Source organism: Benincasa hispida, chromosome 10, assembly GCF_027475165.1.
Source record: "Benincasa hispida cultivar pf3 chromosome 10, pf3_genome.v1.1, whole genome shotgun sequence".
NCBI lineage: Eukaryota > Viridiplantae > Streptophyta > Magnoliopsida > Cucurbitales > Cucurbitaceae > Benincasa > Benincasa hispida.
Window position 1 is genome coordinate 32,167,326 of NC_143487.1, and position 14,810 is coordinate 32,182,135.

A 14,810-nucleotide genomic window follows, 5' to 3' on the forward strand; every position below is an offset into this window, starting at 1 on the left:
AATATAATAAATAAATAAACATCACATGTTTATTTATCTCTATTTCTCAAAATTTATTTAATTAATTAATTAAACGATTATATTAAATCATATTTAATATAAAATTAATCAACATATAATTATCACATATTTATATGTATACATCTCTTTAATATTTGAATCTTATTCAAATATTTTTCTCTTAACTATAGATCACATCTATAATTAACCATATTATATTAATCTCATTAATATGAAATTGATTTGACCAATTCAAATCATTCCTCTTATATATCATTTAATGAGTTAACAAGGGGATCTTATGGACTTACAAATTAGAAACTCCAATGATACAAGATTGATTAATTAAAATCTTTAATTAAATTAATCAATTTCCATTAACTATTGTCACTCCATTAAAGACCGATCATTGCACTCTTCGTACTGTAGATTTATTTCTATGTCCACAATATAACCAATCAACAGTGAGTCGACCCTTCACAAATTGCTCATAACTATAGTTGGGTCAAAATACCATTTTACTCTTGTAGTTACATCTAACTCCTCAAAAATCACTGATCCCTCTAATAAATAAACAGTTTATAGTCCAACTATTGAGGGAACAATTTTTCTACTTTCCCTAAAGCCGAAAAATGAGTGAATTCCATCTTGTGTAGCTGTGTTCCAACTCCTTACTCGGACAAGTCCCCAAAATGGTAGACTTGTTGAGTCAGCTAACAAGGCCACTCTCACCCATACAAATCAAAGGTGTTGCTCTCATAGTCAGAAGTTCACAACTCACTCAGGATTAAGGTCAACTCACCTATGGTCATCTTAGTGAAATGTAAGTCTCTTCTAGCAACGGTGTTATATAGAGAGACTATTCATTTCATGATCCGATCTTATACAAATTTTTTGTATAGAATATCCCCGCTCATATGTCTCTACATTAACAATCAGGATCAGATCATTTATAGCACTTTACAATAATTGTAACATCTACAAAGCAAGTCATATTCGTAGTGTCACCAAGATAAGGTACCCAGGCTTATCTATTTATTACAGACCATTTAGGTTATTACTTAGACATGATCCACCTGTATGTCTCTACATATATATTTAAGTTTCATAAAATAACCTTAGATCTTAGTTTATTTGAATGAATTAGTGCAGTCAAAACATTAATAAAATACCTCTTATTTTATTAGATATATAATTTGTCTTTATAAATTACAAGATACACTCGATTTAGGACATTAACTCCAACAGAGAGGATGAGGTGCCTCATTGTTCAAATCCATAATCAACCGTTAAGAGGACAATTTCTCTACTTACCCTAACAATGGGGGAAGGAGTGAGTTTCTTCTTGTATAGCTATGTTCTCAGCTCCCCAATCAAATGAATTCCCAAAATGGTAGGCATATTAAGTCCGCAAAACTGGCTATTCTCTTATCCATGCAAATAAGAGGATCGCCTTCGTAGGCAGGGGTTCACAACCCACTTAGGATTTAGGTTAAATCACTTATGGTCATCAAACTGAGAAGAAGATCGACGTGAGAGAGAAAGAGATAGATAGAGAGAGAGAGAAAAAAATATGACTGGTAGAGCAACGATAGTAGAAGGTGATGATCAACTGTTGTCGACGGTGGTTGGGCAATAGTTCGGCTAGACAAAGTGACATGGTTGCTGGCAAAGGAGGCTGGTGGCTGGGCTAAATGAAGAAGAATATGGGAATGAGTGGTGTCGTGTAGCTATAACATGCATGAAGACGGGGTTTTTCTTTTTTCTTATATATATATGTATTCCTTTTCTCTTTAAATTTTTTTACAAATATACCAAAATATCACTGTCAATTTACTATATTTAAAAATATTTACAACAATTTTTCCATTTAAAATAATTATCCAATATTTTTCTTACATAAAAGTTATTGTTATTATTTAATTAATTTGGATGGAAATTAAACTTTTTGACATAAAAATGATATTTTAATCTTTATTTAGTCATTACATCCATATACATTTGCGAAAATACGGAAGTACCCTCATCTTCTCCAGAAGCTTCCTAGTGTCGACCAGAAAACCCTACTAAAACCCTTCCCAGCGTCCGTCCTGTGCTTTCGTCTCTTCATTTCTACTGATCTCAATCCCTTCTTTTACTTCATTCAAGCTTCTACAATATGCACAAGCTCTCCAGGCGCTCCGTCTCTGCCGTCCTTCGCACCGGTGGAGCTCGCTACCACCGTAATGCTGCCTCCGCTGTGGCTCCGGTTACCCATGCCTCACTCCTTCCCAATTCGGTTCGTGTGCTTTTTCTAAAACACGAAAACTTCTTTCTGTATCGTTTTCGCGTTGTGATTTGATGCTTTGGATTTGGTTTCTTAAATCTTTGATAATCCAACATTTCTGTGTTCCTTTACCTTTCCTCCATCTATATCATTTTCCATGGTTGATGGTTTGTATTACCTTAGTTGAATGTTTTGTGCCCTATCCCCCCAGTTCAATGGTATATATTGAATCTTTGATGTTGATGAAGAACCTATTACATATGATCAACCTTTTTGAGTTTAAATAGCAATCAAGTGTTCTGTAAGTGGGTAAATTTTCTTGGTTATTGTTTCATTTAAATTCATAGTTGTATTCGTGCATGGTAGGTTCATCCGCATCCATTCTAGATTAAGGTATTTTGTTGGATCGTTCATTTTTGACGAATAAAACCCGTTTTATGCTCCCTGGTCGGAGATGGCATGTTTTAGACTTTGAAGGTCTCCTTATTGCCTTCTTATCGTGGTTTATGTGGAAAGTTTGACTTTATGCTTCTCTGTTTTGGTGCCGAACTTTCTGTTTAGATTGTTAATTTTCTGAAATATGGAATGGGTAATCACACATGCTCAACAATTTTCAGGTGGGGGAGAGTGATGTTAAAGTTAGACGGTACTCATTGTTAACGGTTGGCCAATTGGATGCGGCAAAACCTTCCTCTCAATTGAATCTGAAACATACTTTTTCCTTGGCTCGATTTGAATCAACTGCCACAGCGTCTGATGCATCAGCTACTCCTCCAGCTGAGAAGTACGAGTACCAAGCAGAGGCATGTTCCTTGGAATAAGAAACTATATACTAATGTGGCATTTAATCTTAATGTTTAAATTCAACGACCGCCTTCTGAATTGGTGTTTTATTTTCCATGGCAGGTGAGTCGTCTCATGGACCTCATTGTTAACAGCTTGTACAGCAACAAGGAAGTTTTTCTTCGGGAGCTTATAAGGTGTGTGTGTGTGTGTGTGTTTTTTTTTTTTTTTTTTTTAAAAATTATTATTATTACAGTTTTATAATTCTTTGTGTTTTCAACTTTTGTTATTTTGGATTTGTCATTTAGTTATGCTCTACGCAGTACACAGTAAGATCTTAGTGATTATATATTGCACTTATGGTGCTTTTAAGTTTGTGCCTTTCCTGTGGAAGAAAACAGTTAACCTTACTCTCTTATTTTTTATTTATTATCTATTTTTTTTAAATTTGCAGTATTTGATTTTTTTCTCATTCTCTATACTTTTTAAATGAAAATTTTGTACATCTTGCTCATTTCTGTGGGTTACTCTACCGTACCCGTGCCCCTAAATCGTAAATGGCACCTTCCTGTTTTCCTTGTATCTATCTGTATCACCATCAAATTAGGCTGAATGTCTTCGTCTCGGTGTCAGTTGCTCAATTTTTTGCAAGTAATAGGTAGAAGTGAATGTAATCAGAAACCTCTATCATGTTGATGTCATTAGGGTAATCCATGGACTGAGGAAATATGGAGTCATTTTGATGACATTTGCTTAAAAAAATTTCATGATGCTGATGCTTAGACTTTTATTTTGACTTTATGATTGTGCTCTGAGTTGTTTGTGGGAAAGAAAGAGTAGAAATTTTTCGTTGAGCTTCAAACTTTTGTAGTAATGTACAGTTCACTACCTCTTGTGTGGTGTTAGACAAAAAGCAAGTCCTTTCTTTATTACCCTAATCCATGATTCTTAATGATTGGAAGATTTTCATATTACTAATTCCTCGGGAGGGGGTGACCTCTTCCCTCAGCCCTTAGTCTTTGCCTTTTTGGTTCTTAATATATGACCAGGTTCATTATGAAAAAACAACGCTACATGATTTCCTTTCTTCTACGTTATCAACTTTTGTGGTAAAGTATTATTCTGGCATGTATAATATTTGTGTGGTCACAGTAGGAATCTGCTATGTCCATATTTGGCTTCTTTCTATTTTTAGAAGCTTACCATTTGATACCTAAATTGAATGATGTTTCCTGCCTCTTCAACCTTCACAGCAATGCAAGTGATGCTTTGGATAAGCTGCGCTTTCTGAGTGTTACAGACCCTGGACTATTGAAGGAAGAAACTGATTTTCACATACGTATCCATACTGACAAAGATAATGGGATTATAAGTATAACGTAAGGATTATATTATGTTGCCCCGCTCCCTCTTCTTCCTCACATACTGATATGAGTACAATGACCTGTTTCTATCTCTATGCAGTGATACTGGAATAGGTATGACTAGGCAAGAACTTGTCGACTGCCTTGGTACTATTGCCCAGAGTGGAACTGCCAAGTTCTTGAAAGCGCTGAAGGTCTTCTGAATGGAATGAAGTGATTTAACTCAATTGTTGCCATTTAGTGTGCCGTATGCTTAATTAACTTTGTTTTTTTAACAGGATAGCAAGGATGCTGGTGGAGACAATAATTTAATAGGTCAATTTGGTGTTGGATTCTATTCTGCATTCCTGGTTGCTGATCGGGTATGCTTTTTTAAAAGTTTTTCATGCTTTTTAGGGTGAAAATATTTTTTATAGCATCTAATAAACATCTCTTAATTTTTTAAGGTGGTTGTGTCTACAAAGAGCCCCAAGTCTGATAAGCAATATGTGTGGGAAGGTGAGGCAAATGCTAGCTCCTACACTATTAGGGAAGAAACAGATCCTCAGAAGCAACTCTCGAGAGGAACCTGCCTTACATTGTATTTAAAGGTCGGTTTGAATATATTTGTAGTATTCTTTGTTATTACATACTCATCTAACATATATTCTCTTTGTTGCCTGTTATTTTCAGCGTGATGACAAAGGTTTTGCTCATCCAGAGCGTATTCAGAAGCTTGTGAAAAACTATTCACAGTTTGTTTCATTCCCAATATACACCTGGCAGGAGAAGGGTATCACTAAAGAGGTATGGATAAATTTTTTTGCCCTCTTAATTTCTGAACTCTTCTCAAGTTTAAAATATTCATTCTGGGAAATCTATTCTTCTTCCAACCTTTTAGGTAGAAGTTGACGAGGATCCGACTGAAGCTGGCAAGGACGAACAGGATGGAAAAACTGAGGTAGCCCGTTTTCTTCCATCCTCACTTCTCCAGCACTTTATAGGGGAACGGAGGGATTAAGCTTACACAGCAGCATCTTCTATTAATTGTAATCTAATTGATGATTTTGCTGTGCAGAAGAAGAAGAAAACAAAGACTGTCGTGGAGAAGTACTGGGACTGGGAACTCACTAATGAGACCCAACCAATATGGGTTAGCTCACAACTCCTTTAATTTTCCAGTTTTGTCGTTTACTCCTTATTTCTAAGCAACTAAAGGGTTCTACTTCTATTTGTATTTGCAGCTTCGGAACCCGAAGGAAGTCTCCACGGAGGATTACAATGAATTCTACAAAAAAACTTTCAATGAGTACTTGGATCCATTAGCATCATCTCATTTTACAACAGAGGTATGCATAATGTATATTTACTGTGTTCCTCTCCTTCGGAGTCCATTTTTATCTGATCGTGCATGTCTGAGACCTCTTTTGTCTGCTTGAAGTCCTGGGAGGATGAGGAGTTCACCATCCTGTCAATTAATTCTTCTATTTAAAAAGAAACTACAAGTTTGTTTCCTAGATGATGGAAATTTCAAATAATTGTTAGCTAATTTATGAAAATGATAAGAGTTCATCCAAATATCTAAAATATTTGGATTTACATTTAGCTGATTTTTCTAAATGATAAGATGTCTACTTTCTATGAATGCTTGCTACTTCCTATTTTATTTTCATGGAGCTAACATTTGATTGAATTTGCAGGGTGAAGTAGAATTCAGGTCAATACTTTATGTTCCAGCTGTTGCGCCAATGGGAAAGGAGGATCTTATCAATCCCAAGACTAAAAATATTAGGCTTTACGTGAAAAGGGTGTTTATTTCAGATGATTTTGATGGAGAATTGGTAAAAATTTACCTAAATAAAATAACCTTCTGGGCTATAAAGTTAGTTTTACCAGTGACAATGCTAACGATTTTGATTAATTTTGGCCTTTTAGTTTCCTCGATATTTAAGCTTTGTCAAAGGTGTGGTGGACTCAAATGACCTTCCTCTTAATGTCTCACGTGAAATCCTTCAAGAGAGTCGCATAGTGAGTTTTTTTAAGAAATCGTTATCGTAAAATATTCATCATCCTTTTTTTTGGTTTAATTTATTTTATCAATATAATGATATTTGCTCTCGTTATTTATAGGTACGGATCATGAGGAAGCGATTGGTCAGGAAAGCTTTTGAAATGATTCTAGGAATCTCCATGAGTGATAATAGAGAAGTATGTCGTTCAAGAGTTTTGATGTTTATACGTTTTTCCCGTCTTCTGTTATTCTCTCCCCCCCCCCAAAAAAAAAAAAAATGATGACCTATCTTAATGAAACTAGAGTAATATGGATGCACATATGCCGTTTTTCCTCCAGTTCACTGTGTGCGTGTGCGTGTGTTATGCATCTACCTTTCCTCTCTTCTCCAACTAAAACCAAAACACGATTATGTTAATATGTAGGATACAAAGTGATCTGTACTAGTAGATCACTAAATGATATGCCTTGATTTATATGAGTAAACTAGTCACTGACCTTTCTTGAAGTGACCTGTTCTATTGGTTTCACAATTATTTCCTTGACTTCTAGAAATATGATTGAACCAGTCATTTTTCACTGATGCAGCCAGCTGAGTAGAAGGATTATACTTACTCTAGTTGCATTTTTTGGTTTCCATCCATATTAAATAAAGTCACGTTCTCTAATTATCTGGTTTTTCTATTTGGCAGGATTATGAGAAATTTTGGGATAATTTTGGAAAGCATTTGAAATTGGGTTGCATTGAGGACCGTGAAAACCATAAACGTATTGCCCCATTGCTTCGATTTTTCTCTTCTCAAAGTGAAGCGGATATGATTAGTCTGGATGAATATGTTGAAAACATGAAACCAGAGCAGAAGGATATCTATTATATTGCTTCAGACAGTGTGACTAGTGCAAGGAATACTCCTTTCCTTGAGAAACTTCTTGAAAAGGATCTTGAAGTAAGAACTTGACTTTGCTTCATTTTATTCTCACGTTGTTTCTGAGAGCAATTCTTTTGTTTCTCTAATTTCGTTTGGTGGCTATTGGTCACCTATATTTTTCCCTTCCGTGTTCTTATCCATTTTGTTCATTTTTCCCTATGGCAGGTCTTATATTTAGTTGATCCAATTGATGAAGTTGCCATCCAGAACTTGAAATCATACAAAGAGAAAAACTTTGTTGACATTAGCAAGGAAGATTTGGATTTAGGTTAGTTCACTCGAACTATCTCAAGTTCACATCTTTTAACTTTATCCGTATTTAGGTTAGTTTACTTGAACTATCTTAACTTTACATCTTTTGACTTTTATTGGTACTTCATTTAAGATTTTGATTTTTTTTAATTATATTTCTATATTTAGTTGTTTTTGTTTTTGTTTTTTTATCTTTCTGTTTTATAGTTTATTCAAGCACAATTTATTTCTGCTTCTCCTTACTAAATTGTTTTTGACCCTCACTATTAATTGACTGAACTGAATACTTGGACCGAAGATAAAACAAATATTCAGGGTCAAGTTCATTAGTTAGATTTATTGGATGGCCCCATTGCACTTCCACGTCTAAAATTTTAGGATGACCCCTTGCCTTCATTATTAGTCTACTTTGTGTAATTGAAAACAAGGAAATGATAATTGTAATGTGTTTTTAGGTGATAAGAATGAAGAGAAAGAGAAAGAAATGAAGCAGGAGTTCGGCCGAACTTGTGATTGGATTAAAAAGCGCTTGGGAGATAAAGTTGCCAATGTTCAGATATCAAGTCGCCTAAGTTCTTCACCCTGTGTTCTTGTTGCTGGAAAGTTTGGTTGGTCTGCCAACATGGAGAGGTAAGTTATTGTGTTTCTCATGTCGAGACAAAAGATATATATTCTATTTTCAAGTGTTGCGCCTCATTCATTTTTCTTCTCAAAAGACTTATGAAGGCACAAACTGTCGGCGATACCTCTAGTTTGGACTTCATGAGAAGTAGAAGGGTGTTTGAAGTCAACCCTGATCACCCAATTATTAAAAATCTGGATGTACGTAAGAGCAGAAGTACATTTATACTTTCTTCTGTGGATTCATGTAAATTGACATATTATGCAAATATCCACAGGCTGCTTTCAAGAGTAACCCCAACGATGAAGATGCTTTGAGAGCCATTGATCTTCTGTATGATGCAGCTTTAGTTTCCAGTGGCTTTACGGTAAACTTCCTCTGCGCTCTATGTGTTGTAATTCAACATGGTTGTATTTAGGAAACAAATCTATTCTCCAGCTGATTGGCTGCAAGATTTAGTCGCTTAGGCTCACAAATATGAGTGTCGAACTTTCAACATCAGTAGTAGTTCTAACCATGCAAATAATACCATGCTCTCGTCTTGTGCGTTCTAAATGTGTGTTTATTTGTTCCAAATACTCAAATGGCATGAACTGAACCACCCTACTCCATTGTCGGTGCAGCCTGAAAATCCGGCCCAGCTTGGTGGTAAGATATATGAGATGATGGGTATGGCACTTTCCGGCAAGTGGTCTGCGCCATTAGAAGCAGAAGTAGTTGAACCGGTCGAAGCTGGCAACCAAAAGTGAAGTGAGTACTGGACATTTTGTAGTTCAAGGTGATGTCCGAGAAATTTTGTCCATAAAAGTTTATAGGATGGGTGAGGATGATATTCTGGGATTGATGATTAATTATATTATTCCATTCCAGACTGCTAGTTTTGTCCTCAGGACCAATTGGTTTCTTTTGTATTACCGATTTCTTTTTTAACTGAAATGCTTATCGATTCAAATATTGTTTAGAAATTTATAACAAGATTGGCTTGTTGATTTTCTTCGATTAGGCACAGGAACATTCTAATTTCTAATAGTTTTAATGTGCATTGTTGAGGTCGGTTAGATAACGATTTTGAAAATTTTTATATCTTTTTAATAACCGATTTTATGCAATTATTATTACTATTATTATTTAAATTTTCAAAAAACTAATACACTGTTTGATATCAGGTTGATTTATAGGGTTTTAACCAATAGTTTCTTTACAAAAAAGTCTAATCCTTCATTTTAATAGAATTTGTTGCATTTATTGTGATAACAATATCTCAACTAAGATTATAGTATTTTTTTTTAGCAATTACTTTAATCCCTATAAAAAACCACATTTTTCTTAGCCACTACTTCAATCTCTATAAAAAAAAATAAAAAAAATAAAAAATAACAAAATTTTATCAAATATAAAATAATGACATACAAATTTTTTAATTAAACTAAATAAATTCAAATATGGCATATGTGAAGAAAAATGATGTTTGTGTTATTCAGTATATACAATCATATAGGATCTATGACGAATAAATACCAACAATTCATGGATAAATAAATGGTCAAAAATTACTAAGTCCCTCAACTATTTTCAATCTCACGGACAATTTATTAGATCGTATTTACATCCAGTAGAACTTGTTTTGTGGATGAATTCAATGATGTATAGATGCATAAATATGATGAGTTACATACTTGTCTTGTAGATGAACTCTATGAATATATATATACATAAATATAATGAGTTACATTATAACAGAGTATATATGTAAATTTCTAATAATCTATCTACATACTATATTAAAAGGGGTCATAAGGGGAGAATTTTCTTCTCTTTTTGCCTTCAAATATTTTAAAAATTTCTACTCTGTCTTCCTTCAATATTTTCTATTTTGCCACCACACTTATATGTACAATATCACACTTCACACAGATACATTGATTTGCATTATAACTACTAAATCTTTAAATAATAAATACAAACTGTTCTACTTTTTTTTTTTTTGGCCACATCTCTTCATTTTTATAATGTTATGGAAATAGTTTTAGAATGAAGTTTTCGTTCTCCATTTCAAGATGTCCTTGATCATTTTTCGTATATCATTGTATCGGTTGCTTTTTTCAATGGGTTTCTATTGTGACCAACATCCAAGACTCTCATAGTGAAGTATTTTCTGGACCAAGGTGGGTTTCTTTTTCTTCTTCTTCTTTTTTTCGAAAGAAAAAGAATAAAGGAGGATGTTTAGTAAAAAGACTAAAAAGTGGAGAGATAAAAATTGTTATGGTCATCAATTATTAACTACCCAAATGAAATTGCACTGATTGAGTTGAAGTGTAGAAAAGGAGAAGAGAAGTAATAGAACATTATTATGGTCAATGTGCCTTCAGATTTTGTTGGTCATTTAGATATGACGTTTACATATATAAATTGTTAGAATAATATGTTTTATTAAATATATGGATTGTGTATCTATGAAGTATTAGGTAGTTTTTCAAATATTTTCTTATTTCTTTTCCCAAAAATTATGAAATATAACGTTCTTAGGGTTGGCAAAATTTTCCATGGGTTTGGGTCTCGGCGGGCCCCACCCCGAATCCTCGGTTTGACCGGGTATAGGGTCAAATCGGGAAAATTTTTGGAGACCCGTCCGTGGACGGGGGCAGGGATGGGGGAGAATTTCCCTCACGGGGCCGGGGATGGGAGACGCCCCCCGCTCCACCTTGGCCCCGTTGCCAACCCTAATCGTTCCTTGGTGCATCTGCACCAAGCGCAGCACAGGTCTTTTAGTGTTACTACATTGGCCTCCTCTCTTCTATTGTCATGTCGCCGTCGACTTGGTCCAATTATCACAGCTGTATAAAATTAATTAATATGAAAGGGAGGTAGATACAATTTAAAATTTTAGGTAAATATTATATATAAATTTAGAGCTGAACAAAATAGGTTATGATAATTAAGCCTCCCGCCCAAATTTTTTGTGATTGCGAGAATAGCCAAATTTCAAGCCCAGGCCACATATATTGAAGGAAATATTCCAAATACCCTCCCAATTCAGTTTCCTAATTTAGGGTTGAAATGCCGGTTGCAAGATTACCAAAAACGGGCATTTACGTTATTGCATTTATAGCAGTTTTTTTTTCTTAAAAAAAAAACTTTTGCATAAATAACAAAAATTGCCCAGCCCAAACACTAAACACATGAAAGTCTAAAGTACTCTCATAAAAAACCTACATATTGTTCTCTCTCTAACCCGTCATAAAAAAACCATGGTTACTATCTGATGTACTCCTTATATACTGCTGTATTTGAAAATGATACATATATTTTAAATAAAATAATGATTGATTGTTCTTGATGTATTTTAAAAGTTGTTTGATATTTGATCATAAACTATCGATATAGTAATGATATTATTGAAAATTGTTTGATATCTGATATACTACTGATATATTTGAATGTTGATCATTATGTGATACACGTTTAATATATTATTGATGTTATTGAAAGTTTTTTTTTTTGATAAGTACTAATATATAATTGATATACTTAAAAGTTGATTGATACGTGATATATTGCTGATATATTATTGATATATTTAAAAGTTGCTTAATAAGTACTAATTTGCTGTTGATATATCACTGATATACTTGAAAGCCGTTTGATATTTGTATAGTATTAATATACTTGAAAATAGATTAATCTATGATATACTATAGATTTACTTATTAATTGTTTGATATCCGATATTGATATATTATTGGTATATCTGCTATATTAGCTTTACATATTAAAAGTTTCCTTGTTGATATATTTATTTGGTTTATTAATTGAATGGTGATAGACCTAAAATGAAGAATATTATATTAAGATGTAAAATTTCCATGGATATACTACTAAGCATATAAAGTATATCATTCAACTAATATTTATTAGCTAAAATGATGTATATCACTAATATACTAGTGAAACACCTAAAATTAAGTATATCAATAATATAAATACGTCTTAGGTAGGCTTTTCAACAACATCATTATAGAATATCAATTAATTAAATTATTTATTTCAAATATGTATGTATTTTTTCCGTCTCTTTAAGAATATGATGATAGCGTTAAGATTGTAAGCTTAGGAGGACATGCTTTAAAATGTTGAACAATGAAGGAGAAAATGCAGGAGAAAACCCAACAAGAAAGGTGCTAGTGTAATCTACCGATATTAGAAGAAAATGAAAATCAGTAATTGAATATTACCTCACACTTTTCAATTTTCCTAACCTATTTTTCTACTCATTGCAATTCCTATAAATTTTATTTAACAAATTTCTTTTTTTTTCGTTTATTTTGACATTCATTTTGATGTGAATTTTTTGTATTGAATACTATTTTTTCCTTACCGTTCTTTCATTTTAAAACTTGTGGACAAACTAACTCTTTATAAAAACACACATTTTCAATAAATTAAACATATCTTCTACAAACAAGGTAATCACCAATTTTTATAATTATTTTTGTCTTTTTATAGGAATTTTGATGTTTGTGTGTAACCCACATATGTTCGCGATAGTTGCTTCTCATATTTGCCCTCTTTACAACACCCATGAGAGTAAACCGAATCATAGTGAACGCATGAAAACAAATTAGAGAAAATAAAAAAGAGAGATTTATTCTTTTCAAGATCTCAGTAGTTATTCAATTATATATTCATCCCCTTTCATTTTTCATTCTATACTTTTAAATTTCTTCTATTTATTTCAATTTATTGTTATGTAGTCAACTAATAAAGGTACATTTATGAACTCTTATTATATTGAGTGCATTGTATGATAAATACATTTTAAAAAACCAAAGTCATAATTTCAACTTTTTTATAATTGCAGTTATGGTAATCAGATAGCAATCACACATAACAATCATATCGAAATCAGATAGCAATCAAATTTTCAAGCGGAATTTTTTTTGCCATGTTTGCAAAAAAAAAAGAGTAAAATCTAGGGACACGTGCCCAATTTTCAATTTATTTATTTTTATTAAAGTTACAATCGCTCCTATTATATTTCCTTAAATTAATGAAATATAATATTTTTAAAATTTTATTTTCTTAGATTGCTCAATATCTATGATTAATAATAATTTCAAAAAATTATTATTGACTTCTGTCAAATAGAAAGATAAAAAATTTGGTGTGGGGTTTATAAAAAGTTTTGAAGTACCAAAGGAACTTATTTTTAAAAAAAAAATAGGAAGAAAATTCATTTTAATAAATAATGAGAAAAGAGTCGAAGTTCATCCCAACAAAAATATTTTTTTAGAGTAAAAAAGTTGTTCAATGTTTTAATTGACCATTTTTAAGTGAAGTAAATATTTTATTGTTTTAGATATAATATAATACCAAAACTAAGTAACAAGTATTTGATAATGATAAGATTATATTCTTTAAAAAAAAAAATCAAGTAAATTATGAGTTTTTTTCTCTCAAGAAATCAAATAAAATTATAATGGTTATTTTAATTATAAATTTAGTTAGTTGTGAAAATTAAATATTAAATTCACATAATTGTAAAAGTTAAACTGTTCCTATGATAAATTGCTAAAATAGGTTGGTTGTCAAATTTGTTAATTCATAATGGTAAAACTTTAACTCTTTTTAAGAGTAAAATTGTTAAAATGGTTGTTTGTCAAATTTATTAATTTATTTAGTTAGTTATTGTGCATTTTTTTTTTTTTTGAAAAAAAAGGTTTTCAACCAAATTTTTTCAAAAGTATATGGTGAAAACAAAATTTTATGAAATAAAAAAGGATATCATTAAAAAGTAATTAAGACAAGTTTGGATGTGATTATGAAAGGGTTTTCATGGTTGTTATAATATGTAAATTGCATTTAAAAGTCTAAAATTAAACATTAAACTAAGTCGAGTTTAAAGTCCAAAATAAATGTATTAGTATTATATATATCTCTAATCTTTTATTTTCTTTTGTTCTCAAATTTACTTTAATAATAAGAGTTGTGCTATTTTTTAAAGAGGAAAATAAATCCCTTTGAATCACACAAGCATGCTAGCAAAATCAGTAATCATCAAAATTTATGTTCTAAGTGTTCCAAATACCTAAAAAAATGTACAACTCATTTTATATTGTTGTAAATTAACCTAAAAAAAGATATATGTAGTTTTGTCCATTAATTATTTTATTATTTCTAATTCTTAGGTTAGATATTTATTACTTAAAACTCAATAAAATTCATATTGATTTGTTATTGATAATTCACCAACAAAAGTGATGTTCTAAAGATTGTTAGCCACGTGCATCACACATGTTTTATAGCTAGTATTCAATAAAAGTGGGATTACAAGGTGTATATAAACGGTTTATAGGACTTATATGAGGTAAAAATGTTATATATATATGAGATTTTTAGTAATGATTGCATGCAAGAATAAAAAATAGACTACCTCAATGGTTTTGTAGGGCGCATTCCTCCATTTGAAATCCAAAATCCACCTTACCATCCAATCTCAAACCTTTAAAGAGAAATTCATCAAACCATTTAATTTGCTTCCCTGATTACAATTGCAATTAGAATGCAAAAGTTCTACTAGAGTTTGCTAACAATATTGTAAAATAGA

The 14,810-nt window shown here is 32.0% G+C and overlaps 1 protein-coding gene across 1 annotated transcript; it reads left to right on the forward strand.

The window, feature by feature from the left end:
• The first annotated feature begins 1,984 nt into the window (after positions 1 to 1,984).
• HSP89.1 (HEAT SHOCK PROTEIN 89.1) lies at positions 1,985 to 9,181 on the forward strand. Its single transcript, XM_039046895.2, has 20 exons — positions 1,985 to 2,278; positions 2,884 to 3,069; positions 3,173 to 3,246; positions 4,303 to 4,428; positions 4,514 to 4,607; positions 4,692 to 4,775; positions 4,860 to 5,003; positions 5,086 to 5,199; positions 5,294 to 5,353; positions 5,471 to 5,545; positions 5,637 to 5,741; positions 6,093 to 6,233; positions 6,328 to 6,420; positions 6,523 to 6,600; positions 7,096 to 7,350; positions 7,498 to 7,600; positions 8,040 to 8,214; positions 8,301 to 8,406; positions 8,484 to 8,573; positions 8,830 to 9,181. The coding sequence occupies exons 1-20, from the start codon at positions 2,159 to 2,161 to the stop codon at positions 8,953 to 8,955; spliced, it is 2,349 nt and encodes a 782-aa protein (XP_038902823.2). The 5' UTR covers positions 1,985 to 2,158; the 3' UTR covers positions 8,956 to 9,181.
• The last annotated feature ends 5,629 nt before the right edge of the window (positions 9,182 to 14,810 follow it).